This window comes from Aquarana catesbeiana, linkage group LG05 (genome assembly GCF_042186555.1).
Source record: "Aquarana catesbeiana isolate 2022-GZ linkage group LG05, ASM4218655v1, whole genome shotgun sequence".
NCBI classification, from domain to species: Eukaryota; Metazoa; Chordata; class Amphibia; order Anura; family Ranidae; genus Aquarana; species Aquarana catesbeiana.
In genome coordinates, this window is record NC_133328.1 from 23,218,222 (window position 1) to 23,244,547 (window position 26,326).

The 26,326-nt window shown below is 42.3% G+C and overlaps 1 protein-coding gene across 1 annotated transcript in view; it reads left to right on the forward strand.

Moving 5' to 3' along the window:
- AGMO (alkylglycerol monooxygenase) overlaps nt 1–26,326 on the forward strand; it is a 314,856-nt gene that overhangs the window by 166,910 nt on the left and 121,620 nt on the right. Inside the window, exon 8 of the mRNA XM_073629523.1 lies at nt 3,016–3,095. Coding sequence (XP_073485624.1) covers nt 3,016–3,095 — 80 coding nt within the window. The remainder of the gene's footprint in view (nt 1–3,015; nt 3,096–26,326) is intronic.

Sequence of the window (26,326 nt, forward strand, 5' to 3'; positions counted from 1 at the left end):
GATGTGAAGGGGAGCAGAGAACATTACTGTTAGTGGGGGGCACAGAACACTACTGGGGGGGGAGGGTGATGTGAAGTGATGTGTTCTTCATGCTGTGTTTTAATTGGATGCTGCCCCCCCCCAACCCAGGGATCTTTGATTTCCACCACATTGTCCAGGTAAATCTCAACTTTTGGTTGCCTACCCCTGGTTTAGGGGATGTCTTTTTTTGTATATCTAGGGCAGGGGTCTCCAAACTATGTCTTCCAGTTGTTCAGGAACTACAGTTGCCATCATGCCCAGTCTTGTCTGTGAATGTCAGAGTTTTACAATGCCTCTTGGGACCTGGTTTTCCGCAACAGCTGGAGGGCCATAGTTTGAAGATCCCTGATCTAGGGGGATGTCTTTTTTGTATTTATTGCTGAATAATCTTGAAGAAAGTGTAGGGTGGTATTTCTATGTTAACGTATAATATGTTTGCATGCTTTTTAATATTTTTTTACCTGTTGGTTAAACTTCAGAGGAGTTTGCATCTTACTGTACTCTACACAGGAATATACAGACCAGATCCTTAGCTCCAAATAGATTTAAAAAGAGGCCCCCAAGCTAAGCCACAGCTGGGACCTCGATGAACATCGGCTTGAACCAAACCAGTAGAACTGCCCCGGAAGGGGGGGGGGGGGTATAGGGGGGAGGGTTCTGGCGGGTTCCAGGTGGATGGAATACAGGAAGACCCCGCTGTTCCAAAACTCAGACTATTCATATGCCTTTACAGCCACCTACTGGGCATACCTCCTCAGGGATTGGCTGAAGGCAATTAATATTGAGGCTGCTCATATGACTTTCCTGCCCACTATGTTCCAGAAGCTTAGAGAATGCAAGAAAACGCAATCAAATCTGCAGCGTGTGAGATCCGAAGCAGCCAAATCAATCAATAGCTGCTCGGCCGATTACAGAAGAGCCAGGAAGGACTAAAATACTCAACATCCTAGCAACCTATCTATGAGGGTGCTAGACTAAGACAACCTGGGTTGAGTTCCATAGCAAATGGGGGTTGGGGTGCCATTTGGCATCTCTGCACTGGGTGCTAGATGACCTTGTCCCGGCACTGGCTAGGAGCACTCAGTGAGCGTGCTCTCTGCACATAATCTTGTACCACCGTGGATGCATATGTGTACCGGCTATGTACAGTAGCATTGCAACCTAACCTCTTTAAACCGAAACACATATGGATTACACAGGTTCTGAGGCTAGTTTAATGCAGATAAGGCACTAAGTGAGTTTAATTACCACCTTAATCAGCCACAGAACCTGTGTAATTAATATGTGTCCAGGTTTAAAGGGATGAGGTGGCAACCCTAGTATAGAGCCCCCCACATAGTACAGAGCCCCCCACAGTACAGGAACCCCACCACATAGTGTAGAGTCCCCCCACAGTACATAGCCACCTTACAGTACATGAGCCCCACCCCCACAGTACAGGAACCTCACCACATAGTGTGGGGTCCCCCCACAGTACAGAGCCCCCATACAGTACAGGAACCCCACCACATAGTGTAGAGTCCCCCCACAGTACAGAGTCCCCTTACAGTACAGGGACCCCACCACATAGTGTAGAGTCCCCCCACAGTACAGAGCCCCCTTACAGTATAGGAGCCCCACCACAAAGTGTAGAGTCCCCCCACAGTACAGGAACCCCACCACATAGTGTAGAGTCCCCCCCCACACTACAGAGCCCCCTTACAGTACAGGAACCCCACCACATAGTGTAGAGTCCCCCCACAGTAGAGGAGCCCCCTTACAGTACAGGAACCCCACCACATAGTGTAGAGTCCCCCCCCACACTACAGAGCCCCCTTACAGTACAGGAACCTCACCACATAGTGTAGGGTCCCCCCACAGTACAGAGCCCCCTTACAGTACAGGAACCCCACCACATCGTGTAGAGTCCCCCCACAGTACAGAGCCCCTTTACAGTACAGGAACCCCACCACATCGTGTAGGGTCCCCCCACAGTACAGAGCCCCCTTACAGTACAGGAACCCCACCACATAGTGTAGAGTCCCCCACAGTACAGAGCCCTCCACACAGTACAGAGCCCCCCCCCCGCCCCACAGTACAGGAACCCCACCACATAGTGTAGAGTCCCCCCACAGTACAGAGCCCCTTTACAGTACAGGAACCCCACCACATAGTGTAGGGTCCCCCCACAGTACAGAGCCCCCTTACAGTACAGGAACCCCACCACATAGTGTAGAGTCCCCCACAGTACAGAGCCCTCCACACAGTACAGAGCCCCCCCCCCCGCCCCACAGTACAGGAACCCCACCACATAGTGTAGAGTCCCCCCACAGTACAGACCCCCCCACACAGTACAGAGACCCCCCCCACACAGTACAGGAACCCCACCACATAGTGTAGAGTCCCCCCACACAGTACAGGAATTAATATGTGTTCGGTTTTAAAGGGATGAGGTGGTAACCCTAGTGCTAAGGCCCATTCTACCTGCTACTGCATAAAAAGGTAGAAAGAAAAGAAAAAAGAAAAGAAGAAAAAGAAAGAAAATAGAGATCGAGTTTGATAGATAGACGTAGATAGAGATCCCCGATCCATCCATCCTGCAGGTGTGACCTCGCTGTGAGGCTTTGCTGTAATTACATATGATTGCTCACGTAAGAGCTCATCAATATTCTGCCCACAAACAGCCGACATTTGTTAAGCCCGGCGGATTATGATACTTGGCAAGTGCCAACTCAAGCTGGAGAATTTCCCCCTGGCTCCCGGCTGACTGGGCTGCAATCAACAACGTGATATGATATATACAAGTGATAGATTACTTCATCCTATAAATACATTTTAAAGCCTCTAATTATACGCATTTGTTTACTTAACAACCCCCCGACACAGCATGAACCAAACTCAGCAAATTAGGCGCTGAAGGTAAATGATGTGGATGGGGAGGGAGGACGGATTCGCACTCAGCTGAATAATTGTCGGCTATTAGTGGGCCTGATGTTTTTTTTCTCTTTCTTAAAGGGACTTTCGTGGCGGAGAAAGACAAAGTGGTGTATGGCCTGACCCATCCCATCAACACATTTGAGCCATTTACAGTGCAGGTAAGGAAAGGATTGACATATAAGGGGTTGATTTGCTAAAGGCAAAGGAAGCTCTGCTGATTTCATCCAATCATGTGCAAGAAAAATGCTGTTTTTTTTTTAAGTATTTTCCTTGCACATGATTGGCTATTCTTTGCAAAGTGAAGCTTCGCCTCATTTACTAAGCTTTAGCGTGACTGAACTTGAACGTGCAAAGTCTATTTGCCTTTAGTAAATCAACCCCATAGTGCAAGACCAGATTTACTCTTTTGGCTACCAGATGGATGACAATTAAAGCGGAACTTCAGCATACCTCCCAACTTTTTGAGATGGGAATGAGGGACACCTGTCAGCAAAAGTATGCAGGCATAGGACACACCCCTTGCCACGCCCCCTTAAAGGAGAATTGTACAAAAAAAAAAACAAGATTGGTTAAACACACAAGTGCTTTTTTTACCTCTACTATTCTTTTATATTGGTTTTTGGAATTTACAAATGCAGCAATTTAGAAATCAGATGAAAGGTTTAGCGCTGGAAAACACTTTTTGATAGATAAAAAGTGCATTTTATATAGGGTCTTTCTCTGCTGAGAACACCTTCCAGCAGGCACACCTGAGCTAAGGGCAGATGGATTCCAGAAAGTAAATGTTTCATGAATCGTCTGCCCTTACTCAAGATGGCCGCATATGGAAATGCTACGGGCAGGTTTTTCAAAGTTATTTCTCAACAGGTTGCAGCAGGTTATATGGACCAGCCAGTCCCTTTTGGCTGGGTTGGAGCACATGATCCCAATCTTAGCAAGTCCAAATGTTCCCTGACTTTTACAGGCCAGGTCCATATATAATTGTTGAGCTGGTCTCTATGTGGTTCTGTAAGGCCAGGACAGATCATTTTGTGTCTGCCTTCAGCTCATTGTCCGTACTATCAAAAGAAATAGCTTTCATCTCTCCAAGGCTAAAGCTTCCTTATAGTATGCCTCCAGACACTTTGGTGCCTCTGTATGAAATGACCTCTCTATTTCTTCAGATTTTTCAGTTGTCGGGTCTGGAGAAGTCTGGAGGGTTTTGTGAGGTGATATCTTGATTATTCTTATCTATAGCCACAAGCCTACAGGGTCCTGCAAGAGACTCTTTAGGTCCCTGGTGTCCAATCTGCGGCTTGACAGTCAAATGCGGCCCTTGGGCCCCAGCAGTCAGTAGAGGGAGCATTGATTTGTAAAGAGGTCCTCACAGTAGTAAAGTCTAGTGGTCTCCAGCAACATCTCCCTAGTCTCTAATTGTCTCCTCTGGCATTAATTCAGTCTCCAACCACTTCTGTAGAAGGATCTCTGACCATTTTCTCCAGCAAGTCTTCCATCTCTGACAGTTTTCTGTAGTGATACATGTAATAAATACTATATATGGCCCTTAGAGACATTGGGGACCACATTTGAAAGTGGACAACTACTGCTTGAGGTGTTAGTTTAGGTTTGCAGGACTATTTAGCTTTGCAACCATGTGCATTTATCCACTTGATTGACTTAGGACCTAAGTCAATCAAGTGGACAAACGCACATGGTTGCAAAGCTAAATAGTCCTACAAACCTAAACTAACACCTCAAGCAGTAGTTGTCCACTTTCAAATGTGGTCCCCAATGTCTCTAAGGGCCATATATAGTATTTACTTAGGACCATCACAACAAAAGAAGGTTCCATACAGCACTACATCGAAGATATAATCAAGATAAAAAAAAAAAAAAGAAATAAACTTTAAGGCCCCATGCACACGAGACGCTGTTAAACACGCGTTCAGAGGCAGTTGGACACTTTTTTTCAACTGCCCCTGAACTCATTCAATGTTATTCTATGTGTCCATGTACACAGTCTTGTTTTTTGGCGTTTTTAGGCAGTTACGTTTAACCTAGTTTTTCCAGAAGCAAAAAAATGGGTTCAGACGCAAAAGTTTTCCACGTTTCAGACCCCAAACGCGGCTAAACGCAGCTAAACACCGGTACCGCATTTAGCCGCGTTTGCGTTTATAAGCGTTTTTAAAAGTGCTCTATTTTTTTTACATTAAAAATCTCAAAAATGATGGCAAATGATAAAAAAAATTTAAAAAATATTTTAAACAATTGTAATTGTTGCAATGATTCATAGACCACTTATATATCCTAATGAGTCCATCATCCAATCCAATACACCACTAGCATTGCTGTTATCCGTATAATTGGAATTTGACCCATATGTTGTTAGATTTGAACAAACAACTTGTGGCAAGTGGACAATCCACTACTTGTGGCAGGAGATGTGGCAAATGGCAATCCAACTTGTGGCAGGTGACGTGGCAAGTGACGTGGCAGGTGACGTGGCAAGTGGACAATCCACAACTTGTGGCAGGTGATGTGGCAAGTGGACAATACACAACTTGTGGCAGGTGACGTGGCAAATGACAATCCAACTTGTGGCAGGTGACGTGACAAGTGGACAATCCACAACTTGTGGCAAGTGACATGGCAGGTGACGTGGCAAGTGGACAATCCACAACTTGTGGCAAGTGACGTGGCAGGTGACGTGGCAAGCGACGTGGCAAGTGGACAATCCACAATTTGTGGCAAGTGACGTGGCAAGTGACGTGTCAGGTGAAGTGGCAAGTGATGTGGCAAGTGGACAGTCCACAACTTGTGGCAGGTGACGTGGCAAGTGACATGCTAGATACAAGTACACTGCTGCTCTCTCAGCTGCTGATACTCACCCTGATCTAACAAAATGGCTGAAAGAGTTAAATAATACTGTTTTTGAGCTTGGGGAGGGTCTTGATGTTATCTTAACTAAACGCTTCTAGACACAAACGCGGCAAAACGGGCGTTTCTAAACACTGATTTCAGCTTTTAAAAACATGCTTTCAGCAGAGTTTGCACCGGCGTCTTGTGTGCATGGGGCCTAAAGTGGTTGTAAAGTCAGAAGGTTTTTTATCTTAATGCATTGCATATGTCTTCTGTGTGCAGTAGCCCCCCTCAGCCCCCCTAATACTTACCTGAGCCCCCTCTCTCTCCAGCGATGTCCATGAATCCCTCGGCCGTCCCAGTACCCTCCCTCCTGATTGGCCAAAACACATCAGCAAGGCCATTGGCTCCCACTGCTGTCAATCAAAGTCAGTCAGCCAATGAGGAGAGAAAGGGGATGGGCCGAACCGCAGCTCTGTGTCTGAATAGACACAGGGAGCTGAGACTCGGCTCGAGTGCCCCAATAGCAAGCTTCTTGCTGTGGGGGCGCTCACGAGGAGGGAGGGGCCAGGAGACCCGAAGAGGGACCCAAAAAGAGGAGGATCGGGGCTGCTCTGTGCAAATCCACTTCACAGAGGAGGTAAATATAACATGTTTGTTTTTGTTTTTTTAATTAAAAAAAAAGACGAGTCTTTACGATCACTTTAATGGTATCAATTGGAGGCAATAAATAAAATCAACAAAATGTTATAGCTATCAATATAGCAGATTAAAAGCCTCAATGTGTTTCGCAGACTTAGTCCACTTCCTCAGGACAGGAACAGTAGTGACATGGTCAGGGGGTCAGGCTCGGAGACCAGTAGCTATAGCAGTAGAGAGGTTCCCACCGAGGAACAGGCCAAAGGTAGGTAACGAGTAGTAGTGAAGATACGGACAGCAGCAGAAGTGACAAGAGCGAGCTATTGGGTGGGGAGAGCACAATAATCTGGCAAACAGAAAGTACAGAATCGTGACTAAAATAGGAAATTCATGGGAGGAGCAAAGGGTTCAAAGTTCAAGAGAAACAAGAGCAGAGAGCTGTCCAGCATCCCAAGTGGCTCAGTAAGAAGAGACACTGCCAAACACAGCAGGGGTCGCAGGTTTTCCCCGGGCCGGCCCGGGTTCTCCGTTTTGTTTTTTTGCGATCTGTGTCCTATTGGGGAGATTTACGTTCACTTCCTGCCCCATTGCCAAACAGGAAGTGAAAGTAAACCCCTGCAAATTAAGTGAAGCCTTGGGGGCTCTAGGCCCCTATTGGAAGCTTTCCCCTCTATTAATTTTCTGGGGGACAACCCAAAATTTAGGATTTTCTTTTACTTTCACTTTTAATGATAATGGTGAACAAGACATATAGAGAGGGTGAATCTCCATGGGAGGGCAGAGGACAACATAAAAACCTAACAGGTGTTCTAATTCCTCTCCACTCTATCCAAAACTGCCTTTAGTTATACTTTAAGGAGGGACAGAAATGTTCCAGGTGTGGAGCAAGATAACATATCTGCAGTACTATAGAGGAGAGATGGAAGCATTGCAAATATGACAGAAAGGCTCCACCCCCTTCCAAACCACACCCATTAATGCATTTCACCCATCATAGTTACAAAGTTAGTCAGGTTGAAAAAAAACACAAGTTGAGTTTGATCCTCACACGGGGCACCAAAAAAAAAAAAAAAAAAGGAGAAGAAAAAAGACACAAGTCCATAAGTCCATCTAGTTCAACCAAAAAAAAAAAAAAACATGGGCATAATGGTATCTACAATTAGGCTTATGATGGGTGAAACGCGTATGTCTGGTTCAGGAGGGAAGCCTTCCTGTCATTTTTGCAATAGAGCAACTTTTGTTGTGCACTTCCAACTCTCCCCTGTATGCTTCAGAGTATCAGGCTAAAAAAGCCCTGTGGGAGCAGCACCCATCAGGGATTGAATGAGTGACTGTATTAGTGGAGCCTGGAGAGGTGCTACATGTTTGATTGGGGTTCATATCTGTAGAATTATACAGGAGACAGATGGATGTGCATAGCAAAAAAAAAAAAAAAAAAAATGCTCTATTGCAAATATGACAGGAAGGCTTCAGCTCCACCCCCTTCCAAACCACACCCACTAACGTGTTTCGCCCATCCTGGACTTAATGGTAGCTACAATAGGAGGGGATGGCACTGAAGCCTTCCTGGAATATTTGCAATAGAGCAGCTTTTTCTGTGCGCTTCCATCTCTCTCTCCTGTATGCCTCTTAATATCAGGCACAAGGAGCCGTGTGGGAGCTGCACCCAACAGGGATTGAATCACAGAGTGATTGTATTGAATGGAGCCTGGAGAGGTGCAACGTGTTCGATTGGGGTTCATATCGGTAGAGTTATTATACTGTTTTCACTATTCAATGTCACATGAAAAAAATAAAGCAGACAGCGTCTTTTCTGTGTGGCAGAGCTGTGTAAATCTCAGGAATGTATGGACAGAAATATAAATCCTTTGCAAGTAAAACAGTATCTATCTATCTATCTATCTATCTATCTATCTATCTATCTATCTATCTATCTATCTATCTATCTATCTATCTATCTATCTATCTATCTATCTATCTATCGATAGAGATCTATATATATCTATATAGATCTCTATCTATATAAAATATTTTTTTTTTCTTTTCAAATGTGTATTTAGCTGTTTGACTGGAGTTTAGCTATAAATGTCCTTTTGGCTGAAGTGAAGGCTATTAAGGAATTTAGCCTTTTGTACTTGGCGAATGACCGCCTCCCATCGCGCACCGCCCTTGCCAGTTTGAAATTGGCATATTTTTTTTTCTCAGCAAACGCCTGCGCACGGGCTCCTTTTCTACAAAGTCTTCCCAACCTCTCTCAGGCTACATTCACACCTGAGCGTTTTGTAGCTTGAAGCTCAAAAACGCTGGAGGAGAATAAAAATCAATTATTCTCTATGGAGATGGTTCACATCTCCACTCCATGTTCCCTGAGGTCAAACGTCTGAAGCTCAAACAAGTTCTGGAGCTTTTTTTTTGTCGCTCAAATCGGGCAGATTTGAAGCGTTTTTGGCGCGTTTCTATTCTCATAGAAACTAATAGAAACGCGTCATTCGCACGTTTTTGTGCGTATTCATGCTTTTTGACATGCGATTTTCTGCTCAAATGAAAAGTGTCAAAAATAAAATAGTAATGATATATGAATAAATAAATGTAAAATAAATACATAAATAACTAAAAATCATCATCAATAAGTAAAATAAGTTAATAATATGTAATAATACATTAATAAATAATAATTAACCTCTAACCTTAATTTTTTTTTAAATACATTATTATTATTATTAATAATAATAATAATAATAATAAAATAACAATAAACACCCAAACTCAAAAAAAAAAAAGAATTAATAATAATAATAATGTATTTTGTGTTAAGGTTATGGTGTTTAGTTATTTATTATTATTATTTTATTTGTTAAGGGTTAAAGATAAAGGTTAATTATTTATTTATTGATACTTAGTATTAATTTATTGATTTTATTTATTTTTTATTTAAGATTTTTATTTGTGTATTTATTTTACATTTATTTGCACTCTCGTCTAGCAGTAAAAAGGAGTCGCTGGTTCGAATCCCAACCACGACACTACCTGCCTGGAGTTTGCATGTTCTCCCTGTGCCTGCGTGGGTTTCCTCCGGGTACTCCGGTTTCCTCCCACACTCCAAAGACATGCTGGGAGGTTAATTGGATCCTGTCTAAATTGTCCCTAGTATGTATGAATGTGAGTTAGGGACCTTAGATTGTAAGCTCCTTGAGGGTAGGGTAGGGATGTGAATATACAATGTATATGTAAAGCGCTGCGTAAATTGACGGTGCTATATACAGTAAGTACCCTAAATAAATAAAAATAAATATAATATATAAAATAAAACAAAATAAAAATAAATAAAATAATAATAAATAACACTAAACCCCAACTCCAGATTCCAACCCTAACCTAAACAGCTCTCGAATCCCTTACCCTAACGAAAAAACATTATAATAAATGAAGAATAATGAGAAAAGAAGGAATAAAAGCTAATGGAAAACCTAAAAGAAAAAAAGCTGAATTATCTAGCAACAAATGAAACAGATAATAGTTTTTCTCTATTGGCTAATAAAAAAAAAAAAAACGGCAAAACCCAAAAACGCTGCACACAAATGTGCAAGTCGTGCAAAAACGCTGGAAAAGCGCTCAAAGACGCTACGCTCAGGTGTGAATGCAGCCTCAGAGCAGCTCAGATACTTTTTAGCATCTTTACCGACCACCTCCGGTCACATGACCAGACGCCATTAATCAGCATCTACAGAACATACTTAGCGGGTACAAGTGCTCGCGCTCTGTGTATATAACACGCCGGCCGATCTTAATTATCCGTTACAGCCTCTCAGATGATCTTACGTTTGTCTCTATTCATCACCTTCCCCAATGATTGGAGATCTGGTTGAAAAACGGGGTCATTGCCTTGTAAACTGGCTCATTACGTTCGGGGAATGTGATGAATCGCACCTCATGTTCACTTTCTGTTCCATATGGCGGCTGTTTATACACAGCACTGGCCTTACATAACTCAGCTGCTGGGTTTTTTAATGTGTTTTCCCTGAATTTTCCCCTGGAAGACCTGAACATAGGACATGGCCTCATTCACACCTGAGGCTGGAGTCGCACCCAGTGTCGCGTCAACGCACTTATTTTCTTTTTTTTATGCATTTTCCTGCTGCACACATAGGGAAGGCCATTCATTTGAATGGGATGTGTCACACGAGAAAAAAAAAATAAAAAAACACAACAAAGAAACTCCTGCACCTTTTTGGGCATTGAGCTTTGTGCTTTTTTTTTTTTTTTTAACCACCTCAATACCGGGCACTTTAACCTCCTTCCTGCCCAGGCCAATATTCAGCTTTCAGCGCTGTCACACTTTGAGTGACAATTGTGCCTTCATGCAACACTGTACTCATATGGAATTTTTTATCATTTTCTTTTCATAAAAAGGAGCTTTCTTTTGTAATCAGCACTGGGTTTTTTATTTTTTGCTAAAAAAAAAAGAGAAAAAAGACAGAAAATTAAAAAAAAAAAAAAAAAAAAAAGTTTTCTTAGTTTCTATCAGAAAATTTTGTAAAACAGTCATTTTTCTCCTTCACTGATGGGCACTGATAGGTGACACTGATGAGGAGGCACTGGTATGCAGCACTGATGGGCACTGATAGGTGGCACTGATGGGCACTGATAAGGCGACACTGATGAGGAGGCACTAGTATGCAGCACTGATGGGCATGGATAGGTGGCACTGATGGGCACTGATAGGTGGCACTGATAGGTGGCACTGGTGGGCACTGATAAGGTGACACTGATGAGGAGGCACTAGTATGCAGCACTGATGGGCACTGATAGGTGGCACTGATGGGCACTGATGAGGTGACACTGATGAGGAGGCACTAGTATGCAGCACTGATGGGCACTTATAGGTGGCACAGATGGGCACTGATAAGGTGACACTGATAAGGGGGCACTAGTATGCAGCACCGATGGGCATGGATAGGTGGCACTGATGGGCACTGATAAGGTGACACTGATGAGGAGGCACTAGTATGCAGCACTGATGGGCACTTATAGGTGGCACTGATGGGCAGTGATAAGGTGACACTGATAAGGGGGCACTAGTATGCAGCACTGATGGGCATGGATAGGTGGCACTGATGGGCACTGATAGATGACACTGATAGGTGGCACTGATGGGCACTGATAAGGTGACACTGATGAGGAGGCACTAGTATGCAGCACTGATGGGCACTTATAGGTGGCACTGATGGGCACTGATAAGGTGACACTGATAAGGGGGCACTAGTATGCAGCACTGATGGGTACTGATAGGTGGCACTGATGGGCACTGATAAGGTGACACTGATGAGGAGGCACTAGTATGCAGCACTGATGGGCATAGATAGGTGGCACTGATGGGCACTGATAAGGTGACACTGATGAGGAGGCACTAGTATGCAGCACTGATGGGCACTGATAGGTCACATTTATGAGGAGGCACTAGTATGCAGCACTGATAGGTGGCACTGATGGGCACTGATAAGGTGAAACTGATGAGGAGGCACTAATATGCAGCAGTGATAGGCTGCACTGATGAGCACGGATAAGGTGGCACTGGTAAAGAGGCACTAGTATGCAGTACTGATGGGCACTGATAGGTGGCACTGATGGGCACTGATAGATGGCACTGATAGGTGGCACTGATGAGGAGGCACTAGTATGCAGCACTGACGGGCACTGATAGGTGGCACCAATGGGCACTGATAGGCGGCACTTATGGACAATGATGGGTGGCACAGATAGGCAGCACTAATGGGCACTAATGGGGGGCACTGATGGGCGGCACTGATGGGCACGCTGTCAACCACAGACAGTGAGCCAACCAGGAGAGAGCAGGGGGCGGGACGGGGCCGAGCCGCGTTCTGTGTGTGAATGGACAATGTCAGGAGCAAGCCTGCTTGAGTGCCCCCCACAGAAAGAGGCTTGCTATTGGGGTCACTCGGCAGGGGGGAGGACCCAAAAAGAGGAGGATTAGGGCCGCTCTGTGCAAAACCATTGCAAAGAACAGGTAAGTGACATGTGCGTTTTTTTAAACATACAGTTTTTAGAATCATGCGTTTTGACACATTTGTAATGCGTTTTGACACGTGTAAAAACGTGCGTCTGCCTCATTTGAGTTGCCATTAACAATGAATGGCACCAGATGAGCGACACGCTTTTTTTTCACATGTTCTCTGAATACACACGAAAAACGAGTGCTTTTGTGCACATTCACGGAATGCTTAGATGTGAATGGAGCCTGAGGGTTAAGTGAACGTTTGTAGAATTGCACATTTTTGTGTGCGTTTATGAAAGGTGCAAAAAAAAAAAAGATGTTACACTTGCGGTGAAAGTCATTGTTATAGGGCACCCCAAACATATAAATGTGTGACAAACGCATCAAAATGCGGGGTCAGAAAACAGGCAATTCTCCACGCTGAAAAAAGCTACATGAGCTGCTTTGGCATGTTTGTCACCTGTAGGGAAGCCCCAGGACGACATCAGACTTGTGACGAAACGCGTCGGTAGGAGCAATGTGCTGTTCATGACCCGATTGAACGGGCGTTAGTATTGTTGCCGGTCGGCCACATTTTTACTTGAATTTTTTACTCGTTTGGAAGCGATTTTGCTTTTTATCAATAAAACACCATCTGGTTTTAAGTTTTATGGCGATTTTCCCTGCTTTTTTTCTGGGCTGACACTACCTGTAACATCGAGTGTGGATTTTTATGCTGTGCTTCTGACCACCTTCATGATCAACGGTCCACAGCGCCTTATGGATCGATTGGACATCTGAGGTCCCTGGAGGAAAAGGCCCTGGCTGGGTATTGGCCACAAGCATCAAAGCTTGTGCAGCTGGTAAGCGCGCACTCTCTGTGGTGGTGGATTCACTCTTTCCATCCTTAAAGTCACATGATTTTCATCAATGCTTGCTGTTTGTTTATTCACATGATTTTCTCATTGGAGGAATTCTCGAGATTTCACTGTGCATTGGAGGACTTTTACATATACCAAAATACTTTTACATATGTCACATGTTTCACTCATTGGGGCTTGTTGTTATTTTAAATTTTTCCAAATTTGTTTGCATTTACATTGGACAACATGTCGATCTGAGAGCTCAGCTTCTTTCTGCAAATATGCAGGTCTGAGCTGTGGACCGCTTGCAGATGTTATAATTTTTTTTAGTAGTTGCACCTTTTTTGGAAATTATCTTTGTTGGTTGGGTGTGGCGTGGTGCGGCGGCAGTAAACGCACAGAGACCCAGAGTTCTATAACCGTTGTACTGAAAGACTTGCAGTACAACAACCCGGCAGGCGAGCTCACCTGACTTGGAGCTTCAAGTAGACATGTACAGAAGGAAAAAAATTTGTTTCATTTTTGTTTTGTTTCGATTAGTTATCTACATGAATTTGTTTAGTTAAATTTGTTTCATTTGTTTTTTAATACGTTTTCGGAATTCGTTTTGTTTATTTGTTGTCGAATCGCATTTTTTGAATATCGAATTTGGATTGATTCGAAAAGTTTTCGGATCAATTTTGAATAGTTTTCCAATACGAAAAATGTTTTCGAATTCGAAAGGTTTAGAAATTCTAATAGTTTACAAATTCGAATCGTTTTCCACTTTCCAAAGAGAATAAAATAGATTAGAAAATAAAGGAATAGAATAGAAAAAAATTGAATAGAAAAGAATATAACAGAAAATAAAAGAATAGAATATAATAGAATAAAACAGAAAAAAATAGGATAGAAAATAAAAGAACAGAATAGAATGGAATAGAATAGAATGGAATAGAAAGGAATATAATAGAATAAAAAAATAATAGAATAAAATAGAAAGATTATAACCATCTTCTGAAATTAGAATAGATAAGAAAATAATATAATAAAAAAAAACAATAGAATAGAAAAGAAATAATATAACCATTTTCCAAAATTCAAATATAATCAATTCAAGTTTTAATAGAATAGAAAAGAGTAGAACATAACACAAAAACACCTAACACAACAGAATAGAATGGAATAAATAAAACCATCTTCCTATTCTAATCTTTTCCTTTCTATTCTATCCAAATTCAAATTGATTCTATTTGATTCTTTCTATTTTCTTTTCTTTTTTTAATTCTATTCTTTTCTATTCTATTTTAGTCTATTCTATTCTATTTTTTTCTATTCTATTCTTTTTTTATTCTATTATTTTCTTATGTATTTAAATTCAAATTTTTTCTATTTAAAATTTGAATTTTAGAATATGGTTATATTCTTTCTATGTTATTCTATTCCACTCTATTTGTTGCTATTGTATTCTAGTCTATTCTGTTCTTTTATTTTCTATTCTATTTTGTTACGTTTTACTCTATTATAGTCTATTCTTTTATTTTCTGTTATATTCTTTTCTAGTCTATTTTTTTTCTAGTCTATTGCTTTATTTTCTATTCGATTTTATTATCTTTGGAAATTGAAAAAAACATTCAAATTCCAAAACTTTTTGAATTTAAAAACTATTCGAATTCGAAAAGTATTCGAAAACGATTCGAACTTGAATTTTGGACAATTTTTTTTTAAATTATTTCGGATTAGTTTTAATTTCGGTATTATTGTAATTCGGAAATTCGGATACATCCAAAGATTTGTCGACATAAGGTGCATGTGAAGTTCATCAGATGTAAAACTGGGAAGTGCTCCGTGCAAATTCACTGCAAGACACAACGTGCAGACTCCCACCAGGGTGCGCATTCACCCACAGGTGTGGACCCCCTGGGCTTATGCCGAGGTGAGTCAAGGCTTTTAAATGTATGTGTGTCCACCCAAATGGCATGGGGATCCTGTCATGTACTCCAGACCATAGAAGGGAAAACAATCACAAATAGTGTAATCCCGTTTATTGAAAACAATCTTTAAAACAATTGGAATGTCACTCACATATTTTCGTGCCCTGACCCGGGCACTAGGAATGATCTGCCAGCTGTATAATATGTATGCGGCGCTGCTCCATGGGTCCTAGAGCCAGCGTGCATTGCAGTCGGTGGAAGTGGTGACCAAACGTGACCAAAGTGCCCACCCCTGCGCGTTTCGTCATCTAGATGTCATCAGCCGTAAATTAGACTGCCTACATCTTTTTTATTGGAATGTTTTTGAAATCCACCTTTTTCTATCTGGTCATGTCTGGTGCCAGTTGGTGGGTCCTTTATGTTGCAGATAAAGTCACTGCATAATGGGATGGGCCCTGTTCCATGCATACATCACCAATGAGCCCAGGCCAATGTGATGGCGAACTCCCAGATGGCATGTACTTGATGTCCTATGCTCACAGGAAGTGTGTCGAATGACAGTTGGATTGATTTATCAAGACTGGAGAGTGCAAAATCTGGTGCAGCTCTGCTTAGAAACCAATCAGCTTCCATTTTTTTGCCAAAGCTTAATTGAACAAGTTGGAGTTAAAAGCTGATTGGCTAGCATGCACAGCTGCACCAGATTTTGCGCTCTCCAGTTTTAGTAACTCAATCTCAGTGGGTATCAGATAATATCAGAGCGTCTCTCTGCGTCATTACATTATGATCGCAGGGCACAGTGGTGAAGCCCCCTGGGGGGATGGAACCCTTGATGACACCCTACACTTACAGGATGTCCTCAGTCTTCCACTGGGTGTCGATTTACCCAGGAGACTGAGGACATCTAGTGGCTGAAAGATTTACTGCAAAAGACAGAAGTACAAGAGCATTTTTTTTTTTTTTACAACTCTTGGACTTGGACTTTCAAAGTAAACCTGTTGTTTTTTTCCTCCAAGGTCAAAGCACAGCAGGTTTCTTCTTTATATATATATAAATATATACTAAGGATCATAAAGGCTAGCACCAGTGGTATAAGTGCGATACATCATAGAGTGTCCAGTGTTTTTTGCTGGGACCCAATGCTGAGATTTACCTATGCAAAAGAACTTGCTAAGCTGTGCAGCCAGCGCCCTCCACTGTCAGTGCACTGTAATCTGAACAGTATTTATTTTTTTTTAGTAAATCAACCCCATTGCTGGATGGTAGAAAGAAAAAAAAATGTAATTTATTCAAAAATAAATGTGCCAAAAGGTCCATGTGAACGTACTTCAAGTGATGAACTGTTCTCCCAGCATGTATCCCAAGAAAATATAAAAAATATAAAAAAATTATTTTACTTTCACTTGAACAATATATTAACGATATATCCTGCCCCACCACTGTACCCCCCTGCTCTCCTGCCCCACCAATGCACCTCCTTTCACATCTGCCCCACTGCTCTACCACCCTGCATTTCTGTCCCACCACTCAACCCCCTTCTCATCTGGCCCAACACCGAACCCACTTATCTCTTTCACCACTGTACCTCCCTACACATCTGCCCCACCGCTGTACCCTCCTGCTCATTTTCCCCACCGCTGTACCCCCTTCTCATCTATGATATGTGTGATATGCAGAGCGGTGAAAGGAAACAGAGATGAGACACATCTACCTGTCCTGGCTCACTCATCCTGCTGACAGTATGTGATGTATGTTATGTCCCATACAAGCATGTGGAGAGGGGTTCAGTAGTAATTGACCCTAGCAGGACTGTGATTGGCTTTAGCAGTGGCCAATGACAATCCTCCTCCTCCTGGAAACAGGGACCAAACCCCCCCCCCCCCAGGAGAGCTGCACCCAATCTCCTCCCCATCACAAAAGCTGACGATCGCTGAAAGTTAGAGAACCAAACAATGTTTCCCATCTTTTACAATGTGTGGGGGCACAGTGCCCCCCCCCCCCAGTGCAGGTGCAGCGTGGGGAATTCTGAAATTGGAATGGATTAGTGTCTTACTGACACAATTTCCTGTGCTGATGGGGAGGGATTCGAGTGCCGGCAAAAGAGGCTTTGCGTGTCGGGGGTTGCCTACCCCTGCTCTAGGGTCTCTGCTAAAAAAATGATATATACAGTGGAACCTCAGATTACGAGCATAATCTGTTCCAGGAGAATGCTCGTAATCCAAAGTACTCGCATATCAAAGCGAGTTTTCCCATTGAAGTCAATGGAAACGAAAATAATTTGTTCCGCATTGACATTAATGGCATGCAATACCGCATGCGGCCAGAGGCGGGGGGGGGGCGCCGGAGAGCCTCAGAAACGGCCGAAAAGGCCCGAGGCCAACTCGGCTGACCTCGGCAAACCTTGGAAAGAATACGTTCCCGAGATTTGCCAAGGTCAGCCGAGCTGTCCTTGGGCCTTTCCGTGCATTTCCGAACGGCGCCGATCGGCTGAGATCAGCGACTTTCAGCTCTGCTCAGCTCCGGCGCCCCCTCACCTCAGGCCAAACGTGGTACTGCACACCGTTTTGGCCTGAATCGTGCTCGTTTGGCAACAACACTCGCAAACCGATTTACGATCTTTATAAATACAGTGCTCGTATTGCGAAACGCCCGTTAACCGCGTTACTCACAATCCGAGGTTCCACTGTAATGTTTGGGGATTCTAAGTAATTTTTCTAGCAAAAAACACGGGTTTTAACTTGTAAGCAACAAGTGTCAGAAATAGGCCCGGTCCTTAAAGTGGTTGTAAACCCTTACAGCACACTTTTTGCTACAGGTAAGACTATAATACAGCTTACCTGTAGCTACCCCGGATATCTCCTAAACCTGAACGGTTTAGGAGATATCCCCTGTATTTGCATGTGCCGGCGTCTAGTCATTAGCCTAGGCTTATGACATCATGCACAGCTCTCACTCTCCTGAGAGTTTGCCTGAAAGAGGGGGGATGAGTCATAAGAGGACCAATGAGAGCTGCAGAGCTGGAGGTGTGTCTGTGTAAATCCAGGAAGCGAACAGGCAGCAGCTTCAGCTGCCCACAGTCAAAATGGTTGCAGCCAGACTCAGTGGAGGGAGATTTCTGCAGCCTATTTGGCAAGTACAGAATCCCAGTATATCTAAAATAATATGCAAAGTGGTTGGAGGGAAGCTTCAGAATGACAAAGATGTTTTTATTACAAATTATGTGAGCAGACTGCAGCTCCTCGTTAAGTGGGTAATTTACTATAACGATCGTCATCTCCAGCGATCGGGTCCTCATTTTTAGCTCTTACTGCTGACAGCTAACAATGGCGGACATAAACCGTTATCATTGAGTGAGCTGAGCCAAATGTAACTATGAATTAATACTGAAGTGTATCTTAGAAAGGAGTTGGACATGTTTGTAAATGCTCGTGAGTCTAAATTAAAATCAAACTTAGATTAATTAGAAATGATAAATGACTTCTTTCAATGAAGTCATTGTGCCTGGTAATCAGAAAAAGATCCATTTCTGTTTAGAAGAATACATAGAAATCATGTTCAGCCGTACATTAAATAATCAGAACTGATTATATGAATAGTAACAGATGAAATTAAAAATGCATCAAACTGTCATTTGTTAAAATCTCGCTGTAATATAGAAGTGAGGAGATAAACGAGGAGACGCTTTCCAGAGATTGTTTATACACAGAAGGGAAAACATTCGATCAACAGGATACATTGTAACCAACCTGAGGGACTAAATAAGATACAATGAGCTTTTCATATAAAACTGACACTATCAACAACATGCCTAAGCCAACAAATCAGCTTCCAACTGTCAATTCTACATTCCAGAGTTCAAGCCGAACTACGGGATGGAGATTTAAAGGCTCCGCGCACACTAGCGTTTTTTTTAACCACCTTCGTGTTTTTTTCACCTTAATGCATCCTATGCATTAAGGTGAAAAAACACCTGGTAGTCACCGCCCCCCCGTTTTACTTACCTGAGCCCTAGAACTTCATCTGGCGGGGACGCGCTGTCTCTCTGCCTGGGGTTCTCGGTAGGCTTGTGCAATTTCGTAACTAATCAAAATTCGGCCGAATTTTGCATCTTTCGGACATTCGGGTGCATCCGAATAAAAAAATAACGAATTTCAACTAATACGAAAGGAATTATAGCAGATATAACGAATTAATTTGACATGATTTGGTAATTCGTTAAAGATCTTATGAAACTAAAGGTCAACTCAGTGGTGTAGTGGGTTGCACTCAAGGGGTTGCTGGTTCGAATCCCAACCACTACACTACCTGCCTGGAGTTTGCATGTTCTCCCTGTGCCTGCGTGGGTTTCCTCCGGTTTCCTCCCACACTCCAAAGACATGCTGGTAGGTTAATTGGCTTCTGTATAAATTGACCCCTAGTATATGAATGTGAGTTAGAGACCTTAGATTGTAAGCTGCTCAAGGGTAGGGACCTATGTGAACGTACAATGTGTATGTAAAGCGCTGCGTAAATTGACAGCGCTATATAAGTAACTGAAATAATAATAATAACTCAAAGTAAATCTTACAGAGCAATGAGCTGATTAATTTTGTGCTGGAGGTTGGATTACTGGCAAAGTGCATTCCTGAGAACTGAGTGAGAAGGGTGTTGTATTGTATTGTATTTGAGCAGAGGAGAAGAGATATTGTCATTGTGTGTGTTAATGGATTCAATAAACAAACGACTTTCCAAACTACGAATCGTTATCACGAATATATATACATACATAAAATATCGAATTTAAACGAACACAAAAGAAATTATAGCGGATGCAAATGAATTTGTCATGATTCGGTAGATCATTAAAGATCTACAGTAATTAAACAAAAGGTCAACTCAAAGTAAATCTTACAGTCCAATCAGCTGATTCATTTTGTGCTGGAGGTTGTATTACTGGCAAAGTGCATTCCTGAGAACTGAGTGAGAAGGGTGTTGTATTGTATTTGAGCAGAGGAGAAGAGATATTGTCATTGTGAGTGTTAATGGATTCAATAAACAAACAACTTTCCAAACTACAAATCATTATCACGAATATATATACATACATAAAATATCGAATTTCAACAAATACGAATGAAATTATAGCGCATATAACGTATGAATTCGACATGATTCGAGATTCAGAATAACGAATATCGACACTCTACAGAAACGAATTATCCGAAAACGTATTAATGTAACATAACGAATATAACAGAACGAAATTATGTATTTTACGAATGACAACAAACCGAAATTAAACTAAATTTTCCGTTGTGCACAAGTCTAGTTCTCGGCTCTTGATTGGATAGATTGATAGCAGCGCAGCCATTGGCTCCCCAAATCCAATGATGCGGGCGCCGGGGGGTGGGGCCGAGTCATACATTCGGCAGCTATGGACGCCGAATGCTGGACTCGGGAGCGCGCCCGAAAGGTAACCCCCTCTCGGGAGAATGCTTCTCCTAGTGATGTGGGGAGGAGCCGCAAGAGCCGCCGGGGGACCCCAGAAGACTAGGATCAGGGCCATTTTGTGCAAAACGAGCTGCACAGTGGAGGTAAATATATGTTTGTTATTTAACCACTTCAGCCCTGGAAGATTTTACCCCCTTCCTGACCAGAGCACTTTTTGCGATACGGCACTGCGTCGCTTTAACTGACAATTGCGTGGTCGTGCGACTCTGTACCCAAACAAAATTGACATCCTTTTTTTCCCCACAAATAGAGCTTTCTTTTGGTGGTATTTGATCACCTCTGCGGTTTTTATTTTTGCACTATAAACAAAAAAAGCGACAATTTTGAAAAAAAAGCAAAATTTTACTTTTTTGCTATAATAAATATGCCCCCAAAAAATATAAAAAAACTAATTTTTTCCTAAGTTTAGGCCGATATGTATTCTTCTACATATTTTTAGTAAAAAAAATCACAATAAGCGTATATTGATTGGTTTGCTGCAAAATAGAGGATATACTTTTGACATTTTTATAAATGTTTTCTTTTTAACATTAGTATTGTTTGCGATCTGTGATTTTAAAAACTCACTGATTACTGTGTAAATGACACTGGCAGGGAAGGGGTTAACACTAGGGGGCGATCAAGGGGTTAAGTGTGTCCTAGGAATTGATTCTAAATGTGGGGGGGGGGGGTGGGCTACCTAGGACATGACAGGGAGCAGTAGATCTCTGTCATGTCACAAGGCAGAACGGGGAAATGCCTTGTTTACATAGGCATCTCCCTGTTCTGCCGCTCCGTGACACGTTTGCGGGACACCGGCAGACATCAAGTCTGTGGGACCCACGGGCACGGTCACGGAGCACGTGGCGGGCGCGCGCGCTCCCACAATGCCGCTTCTTAAAGGGGACGTACCTGTACGCCCATTTGTGCAGCTGTGCCATTGTGCCGACATACACCGTCGTGCACTGGTCGGCAAGCAGTTTAAAAAAAAAAACCCTTACAATCACTTTAAGGACCGGGCCCCTTTTTGACACTTGTTGTTTACAACTTAAAATCAGTTTTTTTTTGCTAGAAAATTACATAGAGCCCCCAAACATTATATATATTTTTTTCAGACACCCTAGAGAATAAATTGGCAGTTGTTTCAATACACCACTTTGTGTGTGATCAAAAATTTATTCATAAATAACTATGTCCTATGATAATGCAATTAACCATCTCCTACGTGAAAGTACAATATATAAAAAACACAATTCAAATAAATATGTATCAATATCCTTCTCTTGTGTGTGAATTACACAAAAACCTGTAAAAAGCAGTTGAAAACCATGTGCAATTTGCCCCACCGTTGTATATACACAATTTTTTATTTTTTAGAGTCCCATAGATTCCATAAACCATGAAAATCCAAAACGAATCCAAAAAAGGAAGAAAAAAAGAGAAGTTCTCTTGCAAATAATGTGACTGTATTGTGCTTTTGTATCTTTTCTTATTTATAAGTGACTTTGTGAACCACCACCACCTTGTAGATTGGCCACTCATCAGATACTGTAAAATGATGTGCCTTTGGTTCATTCACGGGATAACCACTCCACCTTAAAAGCCGCTCCACCTTAAATACGCTCCATCTTATTACCACATTTCATCAGCTATGCTATAGTTGTTCCTCATGTAGGATATATAAATAGGCGATCATAGCGTAATATGTTTAAAACATTTATTGAGTAAAAAACAAAACCAGATATCACACTCACATTTAAAAGTGCCTTTGGGCCGGCACTGAGCAAATCCAGCAGATAGGGACAGGTTCTAAGCGGTTCCGTGGTCCGTGTATGGCGTCCACGTTTGGCTTGCTCCTCACCCCTCGTTCCCGTATGTGTTTCCGCCCGTTCGCAATCACCTGTTCCGAGAGATTTCCCAGCAGCCTCTACGCATTTCGCATCATCAAATGCGTCATCAGGAAGCTTCCTGAATAGCGCATTCACACCCACCCAATTCACTTATTCCTTATCCCTTAACCACTTGAGCCCCGGACCATTATGCTGCCTAAGGACCAGAGGTCTTTTTCCAATTTGGCACTGCGTCGCTTTAACTGCTAATTGCGTGGTCATGCAATGCTGTACCCAAACGAAATTTGCGTCCTTTTCTTCCCACAAATAGAGCTTTCTTTTGATGGTATTTGATCACCTCTGCAGTTTTTATTTTTTGCGCTATAAACGGAAAAAGACCGAAAATTTTGAAAAAAAATTAAATTTTCTACTTTTTGTTATAAAAAAAATCCAATAAACTAAATTTTAGTCATACATTTAGGCCAAAATGTATTCGGCCACATGTCTTTGGTAAAAAAAATGTCAATAAGCGTATATTTATTGGTTTGCGCAAAAGTTATAGCGTCTACAAACTAGGGTACATTTTCTGTAATTTACACAGCTTTTAGTTTATGACTGCCAATGTCATTTCTTGAGGTGCTAAAATGGCAGGGCAGTACAAAACCCCCCCAAATGACCCCATTTTGGAAAGTAGACACAGTAAATTGAATATTTATTTTTTTTGTCCCAAGTGATTGAATAATGACAAAAAAAAAAATATTTACAAAAAGTTGTCACTAAATGATATATTGCTCACACAGGCCATGGGCCTATGTGGAATTGCACCCCAAAATACATTCAGCTGCTTCTCCTGAGTATGGGGATACCACATGTGTGGGACTTTTTGGGAGCTTAGCCGCGTACGGGGCCCCGAAAACCAAGCACCGCCTTCAGGATTTCTAAGGGTGAAAATTTTTGATTTCACTCTTCACTGCCTATCACAGTTTCGGAGGCCATGGAATGCCCAGGTGGCACAAAACCCCCCCAAATGACCCCATTTTGGAAAGTAGACACCCAAAGCTATTTGCTGAGAGGCATGGTGAGTATTTTGCAGCTCTCATTTGTTTTTGAAAATGAAGAAAGACAAGAAAAAACTTTTTTTTTTTTTCTTTTTTCAATTTTCAAAACTTTGTGACAAAAAGTGAGGTCTGCAAAATACTCACTATACCTCTCAGCAAATAGCTTGGAGTGTCTACTTTCCAAAATGGGGTCATTTGGGGGGGTTTGTGCCACCTGGGCATTCCATGGCCTCCGAAACTGTGATAGGCAGTGAAGAGTGAAATCAAAAATTCACGCCCTTAGAAAGCCTGAAGGCGGTGCTTGGTTTTTGGGGTCCCGTACGCGGCTAGGCTCCCAAAAAGTCTCACACATGTGGTATCCCCGTACTCAGGAGAAGCAGCAGAATGTATTTTGGGGTGTAATTTCACATATTCCCATGGCCTGTGTGAGCAATATATCATTTAGTGACAACTTTGTGCAAAAAAAAAAAAAAAAAAAATTTGTCTCTTTCCCGCAACTTGTGTCGCAATATAAAATATTCCATGGACTCGACATGCCTCTCAGCAAATAGCTTGGGGTGTCTACTTTCCAAAATGGGGTCATTTGGGGGGGTTTGAACTGTCCTGGCATTTTATGCACAACATTTAGAAGCTTATGTCACACATCACCAACTCTTCTAACCACTTGAAGACAAAGCCCTTTCTGACACTCATTGTTTACATGAAAAAGTTATTTTTTTTTGCAAAAAAATTACTTTGAACCCCCAAACATTATATATTTTTTTAAAGCTAATGCCCTACAGATTAAAATGGTGGGTGTTTCATTTTTTTTTCACACAGTATTTGCGCAGCGATTTTTCAAACGCATTTTTTGGGGAAAAAACACACTTTTTTAAATTTTAATGCACTAAAACACACTATATTGCCCAAATGTTTGATGGAATAAAAAAGATGATCTTAGGCCGAGTACATGGATACCAAACATGACATGCTTTAAAATTGCGCACAAACCTGCAGTGGCAACAAAATAAATACATTTTTAAAAGCCTTTAAAAGCCTTTACAGGTTACCACTTTAGATTTACAGAGGAGGTCTACTGCAAAAATTACTGCCCTCGATCTGACCTTCGCGGCGATACCTCACATGCATGGTGCAATTGCTGTTTACGTTTGACGACAGACCGCCGCTTGCGTTCGCCTTAGCGCGAGAGCAGGGGGCGACAGGGGTGCTTTTTTTTTTTTTCTTTATTATTTTTTTTGCTTTTTTATCTTATTTTTAAACTGTTCCTTTCATTTTTTTTTTTTTTTTAATCATTTTTATTGTTATCTCGGGGAATGTAAATATCCCCTATGATAGCAATAGGTAGTGACAGGTACTCTTTTTTGAAAAAATTGGGGTCTATTAGACCCTAGATCTCTCCTCTGCCCTCAAAGCATCTGATGACACCAAGATCGGTGTGATAAAATGCTTCCCCAATTTCCCAATGGTGCTATTTACATCCGGCGAAATCTAAGTCATAAAATGCTCGTAGCTTCCGGTTTCTTAGGCCATAGAGATGTTTGGAGCCACTCTGGTCTCTGATCAGCTCTATGGTCAGCTGGCTGAATCACCGGCTGCATTCTCAGGTTCCCTGTTGAGACAGGAGAGCCAGAGAAAAACACGGAAGACGGTGAGGGGGGGGGGGCTTTCCCTCCCACGGCTTGTAAAAGCAGTGTAGAGGCTAATTAGCCACTAGGATTGCTTTTACATGAAAGCCGACCGCTGGCTGAAAAGAATGATACCAAGATGATACCTAAACCTGCAGGCATCATTCTGGTATAACCATTCAAAGTCGTGAATGGCGTACCTGAAGACAAAAAAATGGTTAACAATAAAGCACAGTAAACGGTAAAGTATAAAAAATTGCATACCTGAAAAGCAAACATGATAAAACATAATAACAATAAAACATTGCAGAATAGAATACAGTAAAAAAGAGCAGAACAAGAGAGAGAGAATAGAGAGAGAGAGAACAATAAAACGACAACTATTTTTTTTTATTTTATATATATTTTTTTTTTTTTACACTTTTTTTGTAACTGTAACTTTTATAACGGTAACCGGTTCCAGGTTCGGGTCTCTCAAAATGCGATGGCATCTTGGGAGACCCTGTGAAAGTGTGCCTAGTCTGTGCAATGCTGTACCCTACGCTAATACTCAACTAATGAATGGTAGCGTTCAAAACATTCACCAATGCAAAGACCAGGATTGTCAGGACAGGAGGGACAATAATAGTGGGTGTCACGCCTATATCCGCGCTTGCTGCAGACACAACATCTTTTTTGGGGGGGTTCGTTGGGTAGGGGTACTCGGGAGGACATAAAGAAAATGCCTCTCATGCAGCCGACTGCATTTGGTTGGGGATGTGAATGGGGGAAGTACGGGCGCTGCAGAAGTGGTGGGTTCCCAATTAGGATTGGCGAATGCAGCAGGAAGGACATCATGGGCACGACGGGCCTGTGTTTGTCTTCTTGGTGGCAGCGGGACACTACTTGTGCTTGCCACCTCACCAGCTTGAACTGCACTTATGGGACTCGCCACGTCACCAAGTGTTACTGCAGTGCTGGTTTGACTACGACCGGGGTGTACTAGGCCGCTGGCGCTTGCCAGTTCAATAAAAAGCTACCAAAAAAACTGTTAGCGATCGCAGGGATCAGGCCTGACTCTGCGAATGCTGCAGATATGCGTTAAGTGTTTTGTAAGTGACAGTGATCGATCGATACTGCACTTGGGTGGGCTGGGCCGGGCCGGGCGGAGGGGCTAGCAGGTA